We start from the raw sequence: 22,460 nt of genomic DNA, 5'->3' as shown, positions 1-22,460 counted from the left end.
ACCGTAATGGGCGTAATGGGCGTAAATCGTCCCCGACTACACGAGAAAAAGGCCGTCAGTCGCGCCCAGCCCGGCCAGCAAAGTGCGCCCGCCCTAAACTGTTTTGTATCCGGGCTTACCGGGGAGATCGTCCCAGCAGTCTCAGTCTTGTTCCAGCACAGCGGACGATCATCGCCAATGCATCTGGATTCTGACGGCTAAAGCAGCCCGGGGGGTTAAGCCGAGCCTTGTAGCCGACCTGTTGAGGTGGGGTCGTCAGTGAGGAAGTTCACCAACCCATTGCTAGTTAAAGCAACTAAATTAACTCGTTAGCAGGAAGCCTGAATTCCTGTATTGGTACTCTAGCGTAGAGTCGCTCGTCTGCTAGTTAATATTTACCCCACGGGGAAATCGAATCACGGCCAATGATCACCAATCTGCGCAGCCGCTCGAGCGCATGGTGGCTTTTTTTTCTTCTCGCCTCTCCGGCATTTGTGGCGTTCGCATCTCACAGACTCACACACATCGAGCGAGTCAATCTGTCAGTCAGTCAATGAGGAATAATTAATTACTCATGATAGCAACGGTAGCCAGCAAGACCTTTCCATCCCTGCTGGACCGACTCCGTTGGACTCCCGAGTTACAACGTTGAACTCAACGAACGGTGTTCGGTCCAACGGTGGATCTTGTGACAAGTCCGTGACGAGTCTCGCTGACCAAGACCCGTTTCTATGATTTGTGATTGGGCAGGTGGAATATTCTTCTCGTATCTCTCGTACCACCATCGTTTCGGCCACGGTAGTTCGTATCGCCTGCGTGGGCCGAAGTCTTGTCGGTGAGATAGATGGGTTTCAGAATAGGCATAAGAAGGCCGATCTTATAGATTCTGAATCAGGTGGGGACAGGAGTTTGGTATGACAAGACTTAAAGAAATAATAAATCTGTTCCACGTGCGTTCGTTTCTTTCCTTATGTTGCTACTACTAGGTAATTAATCTACTCGCGTGGTTCATAGATACATAACTACCTAGGTACCTAGCTACCTACCGTGACGGGAAACCGGATACAGAGACAATGAAATGAAATATGATCAAATAAATTATGCCTAATAATCCAGATTATACAGCAGCCACAGCATGTCCATTGGTGCCATTCCTACCATTGGCCACCGCGCTGCCATCAATCTCTTTGCTCTTGACATGTCCCTGCGCCGCGACCTGCGCCAGCCGCTCATCATCATAGTAAGTGTCCAGCCGCGCTCGCTGTGCCGCCTTGTCGGCCTTAACTTGCGCCAGGATCTCCTTGATGTTCGGATACGATGAGAATTTGTCCTGAAAGCAAGCCGTTAGAACTTATTTTCATTCCCTGGTATATGCTCTGAGGGAGAGTTAAAAAGACTCACCGGGAGAACATCCCACACCTTCGGGTCGGTGCCCTGATTCTTGAACGTGCCGCAGATCGAGCGCGCGTATTCCGTGAACAGGAACGTGCGGCTACTTTCGACCATGATTGTCATTTGGTCTGTACATGCGTTTAGTCTCTCCCATTCTCCAGATATAGGACATTCGTCTGGCTTAGAAACCGGACGACGGGATAATACTCACTCTCCAAAATCTTCCGCGGCTCATTCTCCTGCACGCGCATCTCCCACACATAATCTTCGCTAAAGTTGCCATGCGGCGTGTGGCTGATCTCCACGCTGCCACCGCCGGGGAGGAACTCATCTGATCGACCCAATCCGTTACCGTACAGCGAGGCCAGGAATTCCGTGGCGGAGTTCCTGTGGAAGTATGGCAGACGGAACGTGTTGGATGCCACGTCCCATCGCGGTCCGAACCAGAGGAAGTCGGCCAGAGGAGTATTAGGGTCTCGCGACTTGGCTGTCAGGACGCAGTTCACGGATGGATCGGTGTGATCGATCGATGTGGCATTTTGAGAGGCGAATTTGGTGAGGTCGTACTACAGTACAATTAGTTTTGTAACTCGTTGATGGAAATGATGAAAAGAAGGGAATGGACGCACCTTGTACGGAACGGCGTTACCATGCCACGCCACAACATCAAACGGACTATGATCCTGTTGAATGGCATTATATTTTCCATTCGCCTTGTTGACGATACTCCAGTCCTCGTGTAGTTCGTCATCGATATAAGCAACAGGATACAGGAAGTCTCGTGGATTAGCCAACCCGTGACCACCCAGCGGACCCAGGTCAGGGAGCTCCCAGATGGAGCCCCAGATCTCCGTGATATAGCCACGAGCAACATTATGGCCAGGGGCACGTCGGATAGCAAAGCGGATTCCACGCGGGATCACACAGATCTCGCCGGGTTGCAGGAAGAGCTTACCCAACTCCGTCTGGATGTCCAGGTTGCCCAGCTGCGCAACAATCAGGAAGTCACCGTCCGTGTTGCAGAATGCCCGATGGTCCATATCCGCGTTGATCATGAACACATACAACGCAATCCCTTCGCGCAAGTTTGGGTCGCCACTCCCACCCAGGGTGTGCAACCCGTCAACGAAGTCGATCTTCTCATCCTCCTTGGGAAGCGGGAATGGCAGCCATTCAGCCTGCTCAGCAAGTGTCTCAACTTTCGGGTTCAGCGTGAGTAGACAGTTCTCGATATGCGATTTTGTTTCAATGTTTGCTTTGTAGCCATCTGATAGGAATCATGATCAGCCAGAACCATCTTCATAGACAGGTAGACATTGTACACAACATACGGTGAGCAGCAGCAACTCTAGCACGGTAGAGATAGGTACTAAAGTTGGCATGGCGAGGAGCCGCAAAGGCCGAATATGTGATACCCTCCGTGTACAGGCCGAATCGAGCTTCCTGCGGGTTGTTCTGGCCAGCAGGGAGCGTACCCGGGATAACTTCAGACTGGAAACGGTTCCCCCAACCGGCCTGGTACTCATACGGATCTTCTTCACGCGTCGGCTTGCGGCGCTGAGTATCTGTATAGTGAAACACCTTCTGGAGGTCCGTCACGGGCTTCCTCTCTTTGATCGGGGGTGCTGGCATGTTTGTTGTTGGATGCAGTAGAATAATACAAAATAGAGCAAAGTATATTAAACAAGGAGATATTTGTCCGTCCTGACAACTCAAAGGCAGAAAGGCTAAGACAGTCGAAAAGTTTGGTCCTCGTTCCGATCTTTCAAGTCCGTTCAATAATTATTATTACATGAGTCTTTTGAGCGCAAAGACTCTCTAGAGAACTATATCGGCCCACTCTCGCACCCGCGGCGACATTTCAGCTCCGAGTATCTTGCGGGGCTGGCATGTGGAGAACGATGGTGGATGAAGCACAAAGACATATCCATGAGTTAGTAACAAGTGGAGGAAAAGCGTGTAGATGGGGTCAAGTCGCCATTTGAGGGTTTTGTAATTGAGCAAGATGCATGATCGCCTAGGCGTACAATAAGTATTTGATCTTTTGGCCCGTACCGGAGGGGCGATATCACCATGTAAAGCCATCCAAGCGATGTACTGCATCACCCACTTGATTAGTTACGCAGGCAGAAGCCAGCTAGGAGAGTGGTTCATGCCGGACTTGCGTACATAGACAGGATCTGCGTTAATCGAAGACCTCCTTCGATACGGTGGGAGAAGACGGCTCCATCGTCTCCAACGTGAGACTACCAACGCTGTAGACGTTATCTGCCACAGTCTCTGGATCTGCGTTGGAAATCAGGCCAGATTGTCTCACTTCTCTTGACCCCACTGATGTCATGGCGAAGTGGTCCCTTGACAGAATCCATGGATGCCGTTCAGTATTGCAGGTCGATGATGGTTTGGGTTAAAGGTAGGTAGTTGATGGAACGGCCGTGCTCCACTGCCAGTCACAGTTCCAGTTACTGGTTACCTAGATATCAATGATATGTTGTTGGTGCTGAACGAACCGAACTTTGCGGGGTAATTCGAGCTATAGATGAGGCTCTCTGAAAGCCTTTCACGTGGTGATAATTAACAATTGGGACAACTAAGATTAAGTAATCGACCAGAATGTAACTAACTACCTAGGTAGATAAAATAATTCTGGGAAATTGAGCAAAATCATGTAGATGGTAGATATAGACAAAACTCAATCTTTATGCTATCCCATAAATGCAATACTAAATCGCTCAGGTATCTACAATTCTCAGTACTTCACCGCGAGAACATCGTCGACCATCTGCTGTGATGCTCCCAGGTAGTTGACAGGGTCACAGAGCGCGCGCAGACGCTCTTCCTCCATCTTCGACGTGACTTCTTCCTTGGAGAGCAGGCACTCGAGAAGCGTTAGGTTTTTCTCGATGCTCTCCTTGCACGCTGCATAGACAATGTCGTGAGCGTTTTGGCGACCCACATACGGGGCCATGCCCATCATGACGGCCTCTGCCACGATCAGGCCCTTGGTGGAGTGCAGGTTGTCAAGCATCTGCTTGCTGTGCACAGACAGACCGGACAACGCAAAGTGTGTCTGGAAAAGGGCACCGACCGCGATCACAAAGCTCTCCGGCACCGCCACCCACTCGAGATGCCAGGGCCCCGAGGCACGCTCAAAGTCAGCTACCATGCCATCAAGGACTAGCCCAGCATTAGAGCGCAGAATCTTGGAGGCTGCCAGGATGACTTCGCTGGAGATAGGATTCCGCTTCTGCGGCATCGTCGAAGATGCACCGCGGTGAGGGACGAACGGCTCCGACACTTCGCCGAGCTCGTTGGAGGACATGACGATGATATCAAGCGCCAGCTTACCCATCGAACCTCCCATCAGGGCCAGGAAGTTGACGATCTCCGCAACACCGTCGCGCGCAACGTGCCAGGTAATGGAAGGGTCCGCCAGGCCCAATTCTTCAGCCAACGCTCTCCGCACCCTGAGACCGTCATCGCCATTTCCCAGCGACGCCAGGGTACCAGCTGCACCGCCAAATTGGACAAGCAGCGTACGGCTCTTGAGCTGTTCCAACCGTTCCAGATGTCTCTGGAAACCAGACAGCCAAACGGCGCACTTGTAACCAAAAGTAACAGGCAGCGCATGCTGCAGATGGGTTCTTCCCGCCATTGGCGTGTCCTTGTACCTCTCCGAGAGATCTCGCAAGGTCTTTATCACGTCCTTTAGCAAGCGCTCCACAATGGCCAGGCCTTGCTTCATCTGTAGGACGCTGGCAAGGTCCATGATATCCTGCGTTGTCGCGCCCCAGTGCACATACTTGCCCGCTTCCTCGCCGCAGATGGCCGACAGCTGTCGGACGAGAGGCAGGATGGGATAACCCACGATTTCCGTCTCGTGTCGTAGTCGCTCGAGATCCAGCTCTGACTGGGCCACCTTGGAAGTCACCATGTCACCGACCTCCGGAGGGATCACATTGCACCGCGATTGCGCTCGTGCCAGTGCTGCTTCCGCATCGACACAGCGTTGGATGTAGGCCTTGTCATCGAACACCTTGAAGAAGTATATCTCATCAGCATTGCATGAACGTAGAAACGAAAGAAAGAAATCATCAAGAATCTCCATCATACCTTCCGGATCTCCTCCGTGCCGAACAGCGTCCGGAAGATGCCCGAGTCGATAGCACTGACTGAACCCATGAGTCTTCTCTGGCTGGCAATGCGAATTCGAGGAACAGCAGAGACCCGTTGTGAGTGTCGCAGCAATTGCGCAAAGAGTGACATGTTGATCAATTCTCGAAAATGTATCTCACACAGCTGGGTCGTTGGTTGCTGTCGTTGCGCTGGCAGGACCTAGCGAGCGAGCGTCTCCAACGCGTGATCAGGGATGTCTCTATAGCAGCACTTGACGCGCGACGATCTGAACCAATAGCTCTTTGATTGGAAGGAAAAGCACATCTACAATAATTGACCAGATGTAGTATTATTACAACGCACATGGACCTTTTGCTCTGCACCACATCGTCGACAGCTCAATTCTAAACTTAGTGTGGGGCTTTCAGCTCTCACATTTCTGCGTTGTCTGTAAGTTACATAAGTAGTAGTCTAAGTCAATATTAAATAATTAATTACTGACAGTATCCAAGTTACCCAAGCTTCCCCGCATAACTTCGTCGCGCTATTTCGTGGGGCCTTTTCTTGTGTTCTCCATCCGCCAAGCTCCTCCCCGAGCCTCACCATCGATTCTGTTATCGAGTCCCGCAACGATCTCGCGGTGAGAAAGATGGAATCATGGAACCAACAACGCATCTGTGCGAGCGGAGACCAAGTGGATAGCTAGGTGGCTATGCCTACTCCCTGATGAAGAGAGACGCCACACCCATACCAGTGCTGTGTTGCAGCGCGTGTTAGTAGCTGCTCACGACCAAACCAATTACAAGTTCAACTCACCTAGCACACATGCTGACGATTCCGAGCTCTTTGTCCTGCTTCTGGAGCTCAGCAAGCAGAGTAGCAGTCTGTCGGCCTCCAGTCGCGCCGACAGGATGGCCCAGAGCAATGGCACCGCCGTTGGGGTTGACCTTGGCAGGGTCCAGTCCAAGCTCGCGGATACAGTAGATAGTCTGGCTAGCAAAGGCCTCGTTCAGCTCGAAGATATCAATGTCCTTCTGCTCAACGCCGCAGTATTTGTAGAGATTGAGGATTGCCGGTACAGGTCCAATGCCCATCTCGTCCGGAGCGACACCAGCGACTTGCGTGCCCACGAAACGTCCGATCGGCTTCAACCCATGGGCATCAGCCCAGGCACGGCGCGCAAGGATCGTAGTAGAGGCACCGTCAGAAATTTGAGACCTACTGCACGTTAGAGATCTCAAGGACACAGAATAGAATTCCGCATCAGCGCAATGCCAGCTACTCACGAGTTCCCGGCCGTGCTGGCTCCTCCCTCCAACACCGGCTTCAACTTCTCCAGTTTCTCAACCGTCACACCGTGTCGAATACCTTCGTCCAAAGTCACCAACTTCGTAGTCTCCTCCTTGGTCTCCTCGTTAATCCACCGCGCCGTGATCGGGACAATCTCATCTTCAAACCGCCCACTCTTCTGCGCCTCGCTAGCCCGACGCTGACTCTCGGCGGCAAACTCATCCTGCTCCCTACGTCCAATCCCATACCGCTGAGCAACATTCTCCGACGTCTTCAACATAGGCAAAATACAATCCCGCGCATCCTTAACCGGCGACTCCTTCAGCGTCGGAGACACATCAACGGGAATACCGCGCGAGGCGTAGTTGCGCGTCATGCTCTCAACACCACCCGCCAACCCGACATCGAGCTGACCGACCATGATAGAGTGCGAAACATGCGTGATGGCCTGCAAACTACTCGAGCATTGTCTATTCACAGTGTGAAATGTCGTCGAGTTAGGGAAACCAGCCGCATTCAATGCCATTCGTCCCGTTTTGGCGAATCCCAGCTCAGAGAGGACATTTCCAATCATCGCATCGTTGACCTGGCCTGGTTCGATGTTGGCTTTCTTTACGGCGGCTTGCATGACCTATTTTGTTGTGATTTTTCGCATGTTAGAAAACGCTTCTTTTCTTTTTTTTTTTTTTTGTCATAAAGATAACCTCGAAGAAGACGGAGATACTTAATCATACCGGAATCAAGATCTCCTCCGGCCATGAATCTTTAAACCCGCCCTTAAAGGCCCTGGCAATCGGACTCCGCACCGAGGACAAGACGACAATGTCCTGTGGTGATTTTTTGAGGACCTCCCTCGCTGCTTTGCCGATCATCCCTGCGGTGGTGTTCTGCAATCTATACAAGAGAGACTCCAAATCTCAAAATGGTGGAAACGAGAAATTACCCGTCGTGATGATCGAAATTGGCGTTCAAGAAAGAAGGTAAAATAAACCAGTGAATCTTTACTAAGTGAACTCCGCAGCTCCTGCAACTACATAGTAGTACATACATTACGGAGTTGGTTAATTTAGGTACTGCAGTCCGGACTCTTCAATACGGGGTATCTACTTAGCCGCCCACTAAGCTCCTCTACTACTGGCGGTCACTGCCCGTGGGGCGTAAGCGTTGACAGCCCCACGTTCTCCAAGCTCTCAGCCAAGATTACAACTAACTATAAACAATCATGATTATTACTCCAAATTTTGCCAACAACGCACAGTACGTATTATGTGAGAGAATACTAAGGAGAATTGTGGAGTTGGTCATGCATACATACTGTCTACGGTTTACTGCAAGCGTAGTACCACAATACACCGAAGCTGATCTCATGAGAGCTATAGAGTCGAATCCTTTCGGAGCGATGTCCCTTTTATGATGCACTACTACGCGACATGGTCGTCGAAAGGAAAATGGGTTTGCAAGGCCACCCGCTCAGTTTCAGTATCAGAGTGCTCCAACAATCCCGCTTTGATTGCTTGAGCGACAGCTCTCGACTTTTCCAGTTGCTCATCATCAGGGACCCAGCCGAGAGCATCTATACCTATGTGGCTCCTCATCTCGATCAGTTCTTGCAGCTTCTCCTGCTCCTGGCTATGTTCATTTATGCATTGTTGTATCTCTTCTTCAGAATACTCCACTGGACAGTCAATTGATTCTGCGGGCGCCGCATTGTCAAGATACATCGGCCAGTTTTGATACACCTGGATCATTGCATACTTGAGAGACAATGAGTCCCCTTCCCAGGGTGCCCCAGCGCGGTTGAAAAGCTTGGCTCGAAGCATCGCGTTTTCGTTCCTTATAGCGTCAAAGTGATCTGGTATCTGCGTCATGGTCAATGCAGCGTAGTAGAAATGGACAAGGCGCCTTCGCATGGTCTCTTGCACCGCCTCTTGTTCATTTTGACTTAGGTTATGAAAGTTTTGTGGTAATTTGACTTCTGGCTTTGCCAGTGTTTCTGACAATAGATCGCCCCAATTTTGAAAATGATCTGGAATGCCGGCACACAAGCAGAGTGGTAAAGCCACGGCATGCTGCCAGTCAATGATTCCCACTATGTCACTAGAAGAATTTACCAATATATTATTCGGCGAAAAATCTGGATGGCGAAGGACTGGTCGAGAAAAGCGATGGCTTGACGAGATCTCCAAAGAGGGCGCTAATTTCAAGTAATCAGAGAGTAACTGGATGTGAACAGTTGGTGACATCTCTTTGAACTGGTGCAACTCGCGCAGATACCGTTCAACGTGAAGGCGAGATTTGCCGAACCGTTTACAAAATCCTATCTCGCGTTTTGCGGGAGCTTCGAAGCATCCCAGAAATGTCTTCCCTGGTCCTTTCATCAATAAATGTCGTCAGCATATAAAGGGCGGAAGGAAGTACATGGACCACGGTCAACGTCTAATAATGCTCGTTCCCGGTACCACCATTCAAACTGTGCAGTCGGACCGACAACGATCTGATCAGATGCAGATTGTTCAGACAATGCAATAGCGAATTCCGACTCTCCAAGGTCTCTGCGATAGTACAAACTCCCGCTCGCTGGCAGCAAGATGCTCATGAATTGTTTCTCCACGTCAACGATTTGCCTCATTATTTTGACTCGGGTCTTGTTATTCATGGTGAACCACTGATCACTCAAGGGCGTGCCATCAAGTTTCTCCAAAAGAAGGTATTCAGTACCGACGGGGTTCGTATGGTCTGGGGAGTATCCAAGGACTTTAGGGACCGGAACGCCACACGAGCGCAGTAAATCAAGTGTAGCTGCTTCGCTAGAAACCGCACGATATTTCGGAACCGTTGTGTGGTAAGGAAGTCTGGCAAGTACTGCATAGTCGTCATTGAATGTGGCCTGAAGGACACGGTTGAAGCCTCCTTCTGCGAGCTTCACGATTGAAGCAAGGTCAGACACAGGTCGGCTGACGGCACGGCATATGGCTGTTGCGAGAGCATCGACATCAAATTGCACGCGACGTTCGGTGAGACGAAGCTCCTCGTTAAATCTATAAACCAGACAAATATCAGCAGAGTCATTAAAGGCAATGGGAGCGTGTTAAATACGACTCACAAGAACCGCCCTGAGGTGTACTCAAATAGGTCCCGATTGCTGCACCACGAACTCATATTTCTCACATTGAAGTTGCATACTCGAATGAATAAACCCTTTGAAAGGAACCCCATATCCCGAAAGAAAATGGAAATTCAGAAGTGTAAGATCACGGTTACCTTGGCGAGTGGTGTAGTTAACTGAACGGGGAAAAGTCATGAACAACATAAGCGCCAACGCCAGCCCCCCGTCTAGCAGCAGCGAGTACCCAGGTCACTTAACCCTTCGTAAGGGTCAAATAACCCATATCCCCTTTGTATATGATGCAAAGACTATTAGGAAGCATTGTCGCGTCGCGCGACGCTAAAACGAGGTGAGCGCTTATCCCAAGCTATGCCTAACTTGTTCATCCAAGATCGGGACCTCGGGACTGTGCACGGCCCCGCTAACTGTCTCAGCGTATAGTTACTCGGTTTATGCTTGTTATTGTCTTCTACGTGGTCGACAAGACAAGGCATTTTCAGACTGGGCTATTATTTGAAAGAAAATTTCGATTTTGTAATCATTCTATACATGGCTAAATATCATATCCAGTTGACATATCCGACACCATGACGGATGAAACGTACATATATAATATCATGCAGATTAACTTAAAGCATTGGCTTCAGATCATCTGCAACCTTGAAGGGAGCGGCCGTCTTAGCCTTGATCTCGTCAACGCTAACACCTTCAGCAAACTCCCTCAAGGTCAGACCCTCGGTGGGGCTGACATCAAAGACGGCGAGATCGGTGATGATCTTCCAGACACAGCGGGGACCGGTCAGGGGGAAGGTGCACTCAGAAAGGATCTTGGGGTTGCCCTTCTTATCAACGTGCTCCTGCTGGTTGTTAGACTTTTGTTCAAGAAGGGGGTGTGTTTGTGTAGATAGGTACATACCATGGTGACGACGACCTTGGTCTTCTCAGGGTTCGCAACCAGGTCCATAGCACCACCAATACCCTTGACTTTACCGGGAAGCATGAAGTTGGCAAGATCTAATAATCGTTAGTCATGGGTAAAAGTTGGCCGAGAAGCGGGTGAAAGACTTACCTCCGTACTGGCTGACCTGCAGCGCACCCAGCATGGTGAGATCGATCTTACCAGCGCGAATCATACCGAAACTCTCGTGCGATCCGAACAGAGAAGCGCCACGGCCCAGAACAACGGTTTCCTTACCCGGGTTGATGAGGTCAGGGTCCTCCTCGCCGGGCTTGGGGTAACCACCAAGTCCAAGGATACCGTTTTCAGATTGCAAGACGACTTCCACACCCTCGGGCAGGAAAGAGGGGGCGATAAGAGGAATTCCAATACCCAAGTTCACGTACATGCCGTCCTTGAACTCCTTAGCGGCACGACGGACGATACGCTCACGGCGAGCAGTGGCATCTCCGCTGCCTGATACACGAAGACACGTCAGTCAAGGGATAAAGACAGGTGCGCGGAAGTGACTTACCGGCCTTCAGCAACTCGTTCGGGTCCTTGGCGTAGGTGTACTTCTCGATCTTCTTGGGCTCGGTGCTCTGGATGACCTTGTCGACGTAGATACCCTGCAGATGAATGTCCTCGGGAGCGATCTCGCCAACCTCGACGATCTGATCGGCCTCGACGAGAGTAACCTTGGCGTTCTTTCCCATAGCCTCGTTGAAGTTGTTCATGGCCTTGCGGAACTGGCAGTTACCAAGCTTGTCTGCCTTGTGGACCTTGACCAGAGCGTAGTCACCGAAGATAGCCTCTTCCAGAACGTATTGCTTGCCATTGAATTCACGGGTTTCCTTGGGTTTCGACTTTTCTGCGACAGTTCCGTCTTTGTTGTAGCGGACAGGGAGTTCACCAGTTTGCACTTTCGACGGTCAGCCTGATTGTAAGAAATAACTGGGTTTGCCATTGGATCCTACCGATAGTTCCATAAGCAGCAGGGGTATAGAAAGCGGGGACACCAGCAGCACCAGCAGCGCACTTCTCTGCAATTGAGCCTTGAGGAGTGAGCTCCAGAGACAGATCTCCGGTGAGGTACATCTTCTCGAAGACCTTGTTTTCGCCAATGAAGGAAGCGATCATCTTGCTAATCTGACCGGATTCAAGGAGTTGGCCTACATTTCTTGCTGTCAGCCGTGTATATCCTCTAGATTCACGTTCGCTCCAGAAGTTGCTCACCCAGGCCGACTCCTGGCATGCCAGCATTGTTGGAGACAACGGTGAAGCCCTTCAATTCGGGCCTGTCCCGCAGGGCATTGATGAGCGTGTTGGGAACACCGGAGAAACCAAATCCTCCCACGAGAAGCGTAGAGTCTCCCTTCACGTCCTTAACAGCCTCCGCGGCGGAGGGAACGACCTTGTCGATCGCCCTCTGGGCGGAGGATGCGGAGAAGTTCCGCCGCCATATGGGGCTGAACAGCGGACTGACCTTCGCCTTCATACTGAGCACCGCAACCTGTTGACTGTCCTGGAGGAATTGGTGCACATGAGAAGGAAAGAAGGAAGAGAAAGAAAAGAAGAAGTCCAAGTGAGCTCGTGGAGCTGAAGGAGAATCGGCTAGGGATCATCGAGGGGGAAATGTGCTTATCCGCTGCTGCTCCGCACCCCACAGGCGACCGCCTTCCGACCCCACTCATCGGTAAAGGATACTAGTGGATGATCGCTTGCTAGTTATGCAACACATAGATACATGTATTACTATGAACATACACTGATAGTTACAATGATGTGTCTAGTCTAGGCACATGAGAACACTGAAACACACATTGTATGAGAAAAGCAATCGACCCCGGGTTTCTCCCCGCTTCTGAGGATCATCCGGGGATATACCGATCAATTATATACGCCGCGGTCAATTATATTTATGCTTGAAGATCATTATGCAGACATATATATATATATATATACATATATAGTAGCCATAGAAGGCTTTCGAGTCTTCTGCTGTGAAAGTTGTCAGCTCTCAAACAATCGTCGTTGTATAATCTCAAATCCTTGATCTCAATTCCTATAAACCATGGCAAAATCCGGAATCACGCCAACTCCGCAGCTGGGGGAGAAGCACAATGGAATTCCCGCCAGACTGTTTGACAAGGCGGGCCATGCGAAATCCTCCATATGGGACATCGCCACGAAGCCCGAAGAAAAGAAATTGAAGAAAATCGCAATTCCTCAGGGAATTGAGGAGACAAAGTTCTTCGAAGCCCTTGAAGACTTGAAGAATCAGCTGGGCCCGGAGAATGTCGAGCTCGTAGAAAAATTGGTGGATGGATGGTACATGGAGAGTCAGTCTAGATTTTCCGTCGTAAAATATTGACTTGGGGAACTACGGAATATTAACAGTTGCAGATCCCAACACCCACGACGGCATGCACATTCTAGATGACGAGGAGCTGGTTGCTTCAGCGGTCGTGTATCCCGGTAGCACGGCAGATGTGCAGAAGATCGTACTTTGGGCGAACAAGTACCGGATTCCCATCTTCCCAATATCTATTGGAAGGAACTGTATGTTGATTCCTTTTTTTTTTTTTTTTTTTGACAACTTGATTGCTTTCTGTCAAAAATTCTAACAATACACTTCTTTATTTAGTCGGCTATGGTGGGGCCGCTCCTCGCGTACGCGGATCCGTGGTGATCGATCTGGGCAGACGGATGAACAAGGTCCTTGATATCAACCCGGATGACTGTACCTGTCTGGTCGAACCGGGAGTCACGTTCTTTGCGCTCTACGAGGAAATACAGCGGAGAGGTCACAAGCATCTATGGATCGATGTCCCCGACTTGGGCGGCGGTTCTGTTATGGGCAATACCCTAGACCGCGGTGTTGGCTACACTCCCTATGGTGACCATTGGACTTTCCATTCCGGATTGGAAGTGGTACTGCCCACAGGAGAGGTGATCAGAACCGGAATGGGTGCACTGCCAAACAACAACAGCTGGCAAATATTCCCGTATGGTTTCGGGCCATACTCCGAGTGAGTGCCTCGTGCTGGAGATCTATATAGATCGAAGAGCTAACCTCATCATACAGTGGCATTTTCACACAATCCAACTTCGGAATAGTCACGAAGTTGGGAATGGCATTGATGCCGGATCCTGGCGGTTACGAGTCCTATGTGAGTATGGCTCTAGAGCATTTACTGGACATTGCTGACAGTAATATTAGCTGTACACCTTCCAGAAGGAAGAGGATCTTGCTCCACTTGTAAGTAGTTAATCCACACCGGTTAGTGTTAACTTAACAGCAGTCGCTTACATTATACAGGTCGAAATCATTCGGCCGTTGAGAATCGCGAACATTTTGGAGAATGTCGCGCAGCTCCGGCATGTGCTCGAACAAGTTGCTTGCTCGGGCAAACCCCGAAGCACTTACTGGAAGGGCGAAGGAGCTATACCAGATCATGTTATCCATGAAGTGGCAAAGACCTTATCCCACGGTGACTGCACCTGGCTGTACTACGGTATGGCATATGGTCCCAAGGAGATCAGACAATACAAGCTGGACATCATCCACAAGGAGTTCATGAAGATCCCGGGAGCTCGTCGAATCGACCCGACCACTTTACCGAAAAACGACTATTTCTGGTCCAGGGATCGGATCGCAGCTGGAATCCCTGATTTGGAGGAATTGGCTTGGGTAAACTGGCACCCGAACGGTGGCCACATAGCCTTTAGCCCCGTCTCCCCGGTTCGCGGTCCAGATGCCACGGCGCTGTGGAAGCTTGCAAAGACTCGATGTGGTCAGTACGGACTGGAGTTCTTCCCAACCTACTGTGTTGGAATGCGCGAGATGCACCTCATTGTCGAGATAGTCTTTGACAGAAACAACCCCACGATGAGGCAGAATGTGGACAAATGCATTCGCGCCATGATCGATGATGCAGCGAAAGCTGGCTACGGAGAATACCGCACACATCTTGCTTTGATGGACCAGATTGCGGGAACGTACAATTGGAACAACAATGCCCTCATGCGATTCAACGAGAAACTCAAAGACTGCCTTGACCCAGCTGGTATCCTGGCTCCAGGAAAATCGGGTGTTTGGCCTGCTCGCTATAGAGGACGTGGGTGGGAGATTGGCAAGGAAGGTCGCCAGTCCTCTGAAGGGGATGGTGTTGCCCCGGCCCCCGGATCAACGCGATTGTAGAGACCGTACGAGCTTACATTTTGCAATTTGGGTTAGAGTCCGGATACAAGAGGAATTATGCATGTTAAGGTAGATAGCTAAATACGTCAAGTAGCTATTGTACGCCCAATAACGGAGTTAAATCAGGTTCCCAACATAAGCTGCCAGTCTTATCCCTAGTTCATCTTAATCCATCAAGTAATACAACAACTCTGCAGCATATTATCATAAATTGCATTATACATTATTCCCACCGTTGATGATAGAATATTCACTCTCCATCCTTCGTCCACCTGAATTCAGCCTCGTGTCTCATGTGGGGTCTTCGAGACTCCTAAGTATTGAGACCCGCCGAGCTCTTCTTCATCGGCCGTGGGGCCTCCAGCTCTCCTAGCAAGGGCCTGCGCGGAGAGAGTCAAAAAACATACACTTTGAACTTTTTGATTATTGACAAGACGGATTCATTCGTTCCTCTTTAACCAAGTTATAAGAAGAGCACTTATGAATTGATTGGAGAGGAATTATTTCCTGGACCGACCTCAATTCCTACACCCATTCCAAGATGTACTCTCACCCTCTGCGGTCACTGTCGGTTGTCGGCAGAAGATCCGCCTACATCTCCGCACGTTGGAGCTCGAATCGAGGACTCGCGACAACAGCAACAGGTCAACATGCTACGACGACGACGAATAAGAGGTTACCGCTGGCGGGAATTCGGGTTTTGGACATGAGCAGAGTTCTAGCTGGGGTATGAGGAGTCCTTCCAAAAATACTTCATTAGAAATTCGCTTTTATCTCCGTTGTTCGCGAATGCGGAGAAAATGCGGGCGAGTAAATCGTGAGCTCTGAAGCTAACTTGAGGTTCATCGATTCCCGCAGCCATATTGTACACAAATACTAGGTGATCTGGGGTATGGATGTCCATGAATCCCTGATGTCGATACGTTCTGTACGAATTGTTCTTCTTCTGCAGTGGCGTGGGGCTTTGTGTATTGATGTTTATTCTCTGTCGCGATGGATTCTGTGGACTTTGCTGACTTGTGTTCGTGATTTGATAAAGGGCCGAGATTATTAAAATCGAGCATCCCATACGAGGAGACGATACAAGAGCATGGGGACCCCCATTTGCTGCATATCTGGATGGAAGGGAAGGTCCCGGAGAGAGTGCATATTATCTCTCTGTAAGCCAAACCTCTTTTCGTCCTGGATCCAACAATATACATGGGAACTAATTGGCTTCTCCCAGGTGAACCGAAATAAAAAGTCCCTAGGACTTTCCTTCGCCCATCCCGAGGGCGTCGAAATCCTTCATGAACTGGCAAAGACCTGCGACGTGCTTGTCGAGAACTACCTGCCCAATTCCCTCGCGAAATACAACATGGATTACGAGACGATTCGGAAGATCAACCCCAAATTGATCTATGCCAGTATCACGGGATACGGTCAGACCGGGCCCTACAGCAATCGGCCAGGGTTTGATGTCATGGTCGAAGCGGAGTTCGGTTTGATGCACTTGACAGGACAACGGGATGGTCCGCCCGTGAAGGTGGGAGTGGCAGTGACAGATCTGACGACGGGACTCTATGCGTGCAACTCAATCATGGCGGCGCTGCTGCATAGAGTGCACACTGGGGAGGGTCAGCATCTTGACGTATGCCTGAGCGACTGCCAGACGGCTACGTTGGCTAATATGGGCAGCTCAGTGCTCATCAGTGGCAAGAAGGACTCTGGACGATGGGGGACAGCACACCGTAAGTAGAGAGTCTCTTTCTAACCACGGCATTTGTCAAAACAGAATAGCTGACGAGTTTTCCAGCCTCTGTGGTCCCTTATCAAGGCTTCAAAACTGCCGACGGAGACATCTTCATCGGCGGTGCCAACGACAAACTCTTCCGGATCTTGGCCGACAAACTAGGAAAACCAGAATGGAAGACGGACCCTAAATACAACACCAACAATGACCGTGTGAAAAACCGAAAAGAGCTTGAAGGTCTCATCGAGGCTGAGACCACGAAAAAGACTACTCAGGAATGGCTGGATATTTTCGAAGGCTCGGGAATGCCCTATGCTGCTGTTAACGACGTTATGGGCACGTTCAATCACGAACATAGTAAGTTGATGCATCCCACCGGTTCAATCCTATATGTCATGGAAAAAAATTGCTAATATAGATATATCTACAGCCAAGGCTCGCGGTATGGTCAAGGAAATCGACCATCCAGTCTGCGGTCCTATCAAGGTGATCAACACACCAGTCAAATATTCAAATGCAGACCCGAGTATTCGGACACCACCACCTCTTCTAGGTGAGCATACTGACGAGGTGTTGGAAGGTCTGGGATTGAATAAAGACAAGATCCAGACGCTAAAGCAGAACGGCGTTGTTGCGTAATTGGGTCATACGTATGAAATGGTGCTGCATTAGAATCCATTGAACATTGTAGTATAGATGAATGTGACTCAAAAGTCGATAGGTGTAAAGCGCATGTATGGATCTTCCGTTCAGGTATCGATGATTGTAAACGCTCATTTTCTCATTCCCTTACGGTTGATCTTGGTTTGTAACTGCGAATGACCTAAGTGTATTTACCTTTATTTCCGCATATTATCGTCTTCATTCGTATATACAAGGGTGAAATCTCGACATCACTTATACAGAAGACCCTCGACCATCTTTCCGATAGCTAGGGCACTCGTCAATCCAGGGCTCTCAATGCCTAATAAGTTGATAAAACCGGGGAACCCCTCTTCCTTTTGAATGATGAAGTCCTGAAAGCCCTTCCCAGCGGTGTTTCCACCACCCGGGTTCAATTTCGGTCTGATGCCGCAGTAATCCAGATCGATTGCCTCTGGGTTGACGTTGGGCAAATACGCCTTGATTTGAGGTAGTGCCTCCTGAAGCCTGGCAGCACTCGGTTTTAGATCATTAGGGTCGCTGATCCATTCAACATCAGGTCCAAATCGTATGCGTCCGGTCAGATCCAAAGTGAGATGTGTACCCAGCCCACCATGTCCTGGCATCGGGGCCGGGTAGATCAACGTCGAAGTTCTGGGGGAAGATGCCGAGTAAGAGAAATACGTCCCCTTCGCGAAATACGGCGTGCGGTGTCGTTCCTCGGGGAGAACTAAGTTGTTGATATAGCAAGCCCCATTTCCTGCGCTATTTATGAGAGTTTCTGCTGTGATCGAATCCTCAGACCCGTCTTCAGATCGTGCCCATATCCGATATCCATCTTTGCCGGAATTCAAGGGCTCGATCCTAGTCACGGCCGTTTGGAGGGCGACATCTCCCCCCTGATTCTCATAGTCACCTTGTAAGCATGTCATTAACGAATGACTGTCCACAATTCCTGTAGTCAAACTCTCCACGATGCCCGCTTGCGCTCTGACTTCTGGCTCTCTCTGCTTCGCCTCCTCTTGACTGACCAGTCGTGTCGGTACACCTATCGATTGCGCATGTTCGTGGACTCTGAGACAGGATTTCCATTCGTCTTCATTTTGGGCAACGATCCATTTCTTCGTGTTGCGATGGGGAATATCCCGCTTCTCGCATAGGTCGTATAACATCTCTCTACCCTTGATGCAGAGCTTCGTTTTCAGGGAATCTGCGGGGTAGTATATACCAGCATGGATGACCTACAATGCACGCCGTGATGTTAGCTGCAAGCACACACACACACACAGGAATTGGCGAAGGGACATACTTCTGAATTCCGACTACTTGTCTCCATCCCCACAGCTCCATGCCGTTCTAACAGTATCGTTGACGTGCCATCTCTCGAGGCCAATTGCCGAGCAACCGCAAGGCCTACTACTCCAGCTCCAATGACCTGAAGTGCGCTATTAGCTATAATTCACACAATGCCCAACAAACGGGGAGAATTGCCAGACGTACCGCATGAGTAAAGTCCGCATTGACGGCGCGCGTGGTCGAGAAGAACCGTCTGGAGCGCAGGGCTTGAGGCGCGAACAACGACCGACCGACCATGGCGGCTCAATGGAGAAAAGAATTCCAACGAGCCAGAAGTCTCGTCGTTGTCTGGAATACAATCTCGGGAGGAGAGTTGTTATTTTTTGATCTGCCCCCATTCCTGGGATCTTGTCGTCACTTGCGGTTCTCCGCACTCGGGGTGGATTCGGCGATAAGTCCGAAACCCACGCTAAGTAAGTAAATCGTCCCGAGAATATATGGAGGTCTTATCGATCTTGTCTTTTGTTTACTATTGGGTAATATTTTATTTTGGCTGTATTATGGGTCTATGAGGAGGACGGGGAAACCGGGTCTTGTGCTGATTATGTAAATCCATGAGGTTGCACGGAGAAAATGGCATATTTTCAACATCAAGTTGCGGTTGTATATTTATGGCCAGCTTCAAGATGAAGGCTTCGTTACATGCGTTTGGTAAAATACGGAATATGGAGTACTTAACCCCCCACTCTCGACATCTCGAGAGAATACCAACGTCATCTTCAAGATGTTGATAACGACACGAACGTATGGTCTGTTCGGAAGTTGTACTGTTTAATCGTAAAATGACAATTTACTAATGGTTCAGACCTTGAGAGGGGTGCACCTATTTGCCCATTTTCAGCATTTGGGTAACTTGTAAGATATTTGCGAGTTGCGGAAGAAACTCTTCGTCTATGTGTATGAGTGTAATACGATGAATTGACGCGTCTAAACTCATTAAAAATATTTAACCATCTATCCGGATATCAATAAGAGTAGGGAAACGCGAGTGCAGATTTTCGGGTATTGAATGGACATGAAAAGCAGAATCAAAGCAAGTCCACGCAAACGGAAAGCAAGTGCCTACACTTGAAATATTCCTGGGAAACCGTACACGGAAACGTTAGGTTCTTTTCGCTGTCGATTTGAGCAACTCGTCAAAATGCTGTATATGGTTCAGTAATTGGTTTCTCCCGAAAGGGTGAGTGACTAAAACATACCTGTTTCTGCTCAGCTGCTAGTTTTCCATCCGTATCCTGTTCATTGTCAGTGAACCTACTCGATAATCAGAAATTTAAGGGAAGGAAGACGTACGCTGATGATGGTTAGAACCAAAGAGTAATTATTAAAGAGGAAGCGTTCCCTTCTCTTCGGATCTCCAGTGCTTCGACTGAGTTTTGTGAGAAGAGAGTCGAATTCGGCAGTTAATCTTGCAAGACTGTTTGATAGGGGTTCGTCATCACCTGCCTCGCCACTCAGAGCTAATATGCCATGAAGCAGTTGACCGAATCGCTGAGTGAGGAAGTGAGGCGCGGATGAGTGCTTGTCATCTCCCCCTAATGAAAGAGAGGGGACTGAACTTCGTCCTGAAGCCGACAAGCGCTTCAATGACTCGCAGTGCATATCCATAATTTTCTGGAATCGCGGCCACAATAGCATGTTGGTGCCGTTGACGTACGAGTCTGCCACAGGAATCTTGCGGCGCTGTAGCTCAAAGGCGGATTGCTGATTTAATCTGACGCATAACAGAACACCAAGACTATCAGTACTGTTTTCGATCAATTGTTTGGTCAACGACTGCCCGAGAGCAAAGACAGGCTCGAAGATTTCGACGGCTCTGCGGGAGATCTGGTGGAATGTCTTAGTGGAAAACATCTCAGTCATGAAAGAATACTCTGCTGAGACATTATCAACCAGAGCAAGATTGAAGTTTCTGAATGGGACCTCAATTCCATGAACCGACTTGTCTTCATCCACAAGATACGACGACATGGCCATATGGTTGGTGGTTCTGAGTATATCCATTCTTCTTCCCAGAGAGAAAGGATCGTGGGCGGCAGTCACACCTCGACCAGTGGTTAAGATATTTCCTGCCACATTTAGTAACCGTGCACTTAAACAGACAGCATCGGAGCACTCACCAGTGCGTTGAGACGAAGGATCACCGCCCAGAACATCATTTCTATCGGTATGCAATTTCAGCTTCTCCAGGGCTTGATTGTACCGTGTAAAATTAGACAGATAGTACCAGCGCATCGTGTTGACATATGCTTGCGTTATCTGTTCTGTAAGAGTAGGATGGGCCCTGGAGATGTAGCTATATAGGTCCTTGAATTTGACCAGCTTCTGTTGCTGCAGGATCTGAGCGTTGATATTTGGCGATCGTAAAGCTCTAATCTGAGAGACCAAGTAGTCGCGGATTCTTTCGACAGCCTGCATTCTTACTCAGCACAACCTGTCGCCAGAAGCGGAAGATATACCCACCTTGTTCTTGATGTCTGTCAATAATGGCTTGACATCCTCGATCGCTTTGATATTATTCGATCCAGAAGACTTGGCTTCGATGGTAGCAGCGCGGGCTTCCAATTCAGTTAGGGCTTTCATCCAGTTCTCGTCGATTGGTCCATCAGCGATCACTTTGACCGCCTTAGGAGAGATACTGATCTCTTCCACTGCTGGTCCCAGGAGCTTTTCTACATTCCTTCTATTTTCAAGCTTGGCGTTCAGCTGGATGGAACGGGACTGGAGCGTCTCGATTTCAGCAGAAACAGCCCCGAGTTCAGTCTGGAAATCCGCGAGATACGACTCGACTGATTTCAGGATATCATCGCAATCCTGGGCAATTCAATCAGTATGGAGACTGGAGATGTCTTATGGAGGACTCAGCATACGGTAATGGCATTATGGAGTTCTTGGAATTTATCTCTTTCCTTTTCAACTACATACGGTATTAACAACTTCTGCAATATAATCGCTCGAACTGGACAGGCCATACATTGCTGGATCGTCTGGGCACCTGCTTCACTCTTGAGAAACACGTTCGTCTCATCTTTCTTCGAAATAAATTCTTCTAGGCTGAGGCCCTCAAAGTCAATCGTCTCCACGAGCTGCGCTGGCTTCTCCGCGGGCTCTGCCTCTGCATCAAGGCCTGTTCCGCCACTCTCGTCACTCCGTTTTCCAATGATAGCATTCAGCACGTCAATGGGATCTGGTACACCGGGTGGACGTGAACTGGACGTTCCTTGTTTCTGGGACGCGCCATTGGAAGCGCGAGCAGTACCTGGGAGGGATGCCGTGGAGTCATTCGAGATAGATAATAGAGACAACGAGGATGACCGCGGATTGATCCCTGGGCGATTCGAGGGTGGATTAGGGGAAAGATGGGAGGGTCTGCGCGAGTGAGGCGAATAATTGCGGTTATTGTATGGAGACGGAGAGCCCGAGGGCGTTGAATGACCAGATAGACGATCCAGCCACATCCTCAGCAGATAGCACGGTCAGCCGCCCAGGCACCGTGATGCGCAACCGGAAGCATGAATATGAGACAGCTATCCGGGCCAATTCGCCTCCACCAGTCTCCAGGAACGGCAGATGGAAGAGAACAGAGAGCTGGTGAGAGTCGAACTGGAGCTTGTTCGCTGTCCTGTCCTGCTAGCTCCGCACGTCTAGTTAATCGGCGGCGGTCGAGATGCTTACATAAGACGCCTAACGCTAAGGCACCAAATTG

General features: G+C 49.7%; 8 protein-coding genes across 8 annotated transcripts; 2 read left to right on the top strand and 6 right to left on the bottom strand.

The window, feature by feature from the left end:
- Positions 1-936: 936 nt before the first annotated feature.
- C8Q69DRAFT_214801 (putative homogentisate 1,2-dioxygenase) lies at positions 937-3,171 on the bottom strand. Its single transcript, XM_028626233.1, has 5 exons — positions 2,703-3,171; positions 2,001-2,638; positions 1,583-1,937; positions 1,381-1,499; positions 937-1,309 (listed from the first exon to the last, which is right to left on the bottom strand). The coding sequence occupies exons 1-5, from the start codon at positions 3,001-3,003 to the stop codon at positions 1,097-1,099; spliced, it is 1,626 nt and encodes a 541-aa protein (XP_028486716.1). The 5' UTR covers positions 3,004-3,171; the 3' UTR covers positions 937-1,096.
- Positions 3,172-3,999: 828 nt separating this feature from the next.
- Positions 4,000-5,916, bottom strand: C8Q69DRAFT_462253 (L-Aspartase-like protein). Its single transcript, XM_028630304.1, has 2 exons — positions 5,485-5,916; positions 4,000-5,407 (listed from the first exon to the last, which is right to left on the bottom strand). The coding sequence occupies exons 1-2, from the start codon at positions 5,635-5,637 to the stop codon at positions 4,121-4,123; spliced, it is 1,440 nt and encodes a 479-aa protein (XP_028486715.1). The 5' UTR covers positions 5,638-5,916; the 3' UTR covers positions 4,000-4,120.
- A 1-nt stretch (position 5,917) lies between these two features.
- Positions 5,918-7,828, bottom strand: C8Q69DRAFT_526822 (Thiolase, N-terminal domain-containing protein). Its single transcript, XM_028633642.1, has 4 exons — positions 7,512-7,828; positions 6,774-7,408; positions 6,304-6,705; positions 5,918-6,243 (listed from the first exon to the last, which is right to left on the bottom strand). Exons 1-4 carry the CDS (start codon positions 7,647-7,649, stop codon positions 6,204-6,206), a joined length of 1,215 nt encoding a protein of 404 aa, XP_028486714.1. The 5' UTR covers positions 7,650-7,828; the 3' UTR covers positions 5,918-6,203.
- A 291-nt stretch (positions 7,829-8,119) lies between these two features.
- Positions 8,120-10,254, bottom strand: C8Q69DRAFT_462249 (kinase-like domain-containing protein). The gene is made up of 3 exons (XM_028630303.1): positions 9,881-10,254; positions 9,196-9,815; positions 8,120-9,142 (listed from the first exon to the last, which is right to left on the bottom strand). Exons 1-3 carry the CDS (start codon positions 9,991-9,993, stop codon positions 8,199-8,201), a joined length of 1,677 nt encoding a protein of 558 aa, XP_028486713.1. The 5' UTR covers positions 9,994-10,254; the 3' UTR covers positions 8,120-8,198.
- Positions 10,255-10,316: 62 nt separating this feature from the next.
- C8Q69DRAFT_462247 (hypothetical protein) lies at positions 10,317-12,461 on the bottom strand. Its single transcript, XM_028630302.1, has 7 exons — positions 12,057-12,461; positions 11,798-11,992; positions 11,356-11,742; positions 10,953-11,297; positions 10,800-10,897; positions 10,489-10,740; positions 10,317-10,426 (listed from the first exon to the last, which is right to left on the bottom strand). Exons 1-6 carry the CDS (start codon positions 12,316-12,318, stop codon positions 10,513-10,515), a joined length of 1,515 nt encoding a protein of 504 aa, XP_028486712.1. The 5' UTR covers positions 12,319-12,461; the 3' UTR covers positions 10,317-10,426; positions 10,489-10,512.
- A 376-nt stretch (positions 12,462-12,837) lies between these two features.
- C8Q69DRAFT_430612 (vanillyl-alcohol oxidase) lies at positions 12,838-15,176 on the top strand. The gene is made up of 6 exons (XM_028628484.1): positions 12,838-13,162; positions 13,227-13,382; positions 13,468-13,852; positions 13,909-13,993; positions 14,044-14,082; positions 14,143-15,176. Exons 1-6 carry the CDS (start codon positions 12,895-12,897, stop codon positions 15,022-15,024), a joined length of 1,815 nt encoding a protein of 604 aa, XP_028486711.1. The 5' UTR covers positions 12,838-12,894; the 3' UTR covers positions 15,025-15,176.
- C8Q69DRAFT_214578 (CAIB/BAIF family enzyme) lies at positions 15,166-17,522 on the top strand. The gene is made up of 6 exons (XM_028626231.1): positions 15,166-15,751; positions 15,883-15,914; positions 16,064-16,184; positions 16,250-16,754; positions 16,820-17,113; positions 17,187-17,522. Exons 1-6 carry the CDS (start codon positions 15,566-15,568, stop codon positions 17,393-17,395), a joined length of 1,347 nt encoding a protein of 448 aa, XP_028486710.1. The 5' UTR covers positions 15,166-15,565; the 3' UTR covers positions 17,396-17,522.
- Positions 17,523-17,649: 127 nt separating this feature from the next.
- C8Q69DRAFT_485931 (Sac2 family-domain-containing protein) lies at positions 17,650-22,212 on the bottom strand (the record flags this gene model as incomplete). The annotated part of the gene is made up of 9 exons (XM_028631863.1): positions 17,650-18,639; positions 18,708-18,850; positions 19,463-19,505; positions 19,954-19,989; positions 20,048-20,823; positions 20,875-21,166; positions 21,218-21,568; positions 21,625-21,671; positions 21,729-22,212. 9 exons carry the CDS (start codon positions 22,210-22,212, stop codon positions 17,650-17,652), a joined length of 3,162 nt encoding a protein of 1,053 aa, XP_028486709.1.
- Positions 22,213-22,460: the final 248 nt, after the last annotated feature.

Source organism: Paecilomyces variotii (genome assembly GCF_004022145.1).
Source record: "Paecilomyces variotii strain CBS 101075 chromosome Unknown C8Q69scaffold_3, whole genome shotgun sequence".
Taxonomy (NCBI): domain Eukaryota; kingdom Fungi; phylum Ascomycota; class Eurotiomycetes; order Eurotiales; family Thermoascaceae; genus Paecilomyces; species Paecilomyces variotii.
Note: the sequence above shows the minus strand (reverse complement) of the source record. Positions and strands in the feature narration are given on the sequence as shown.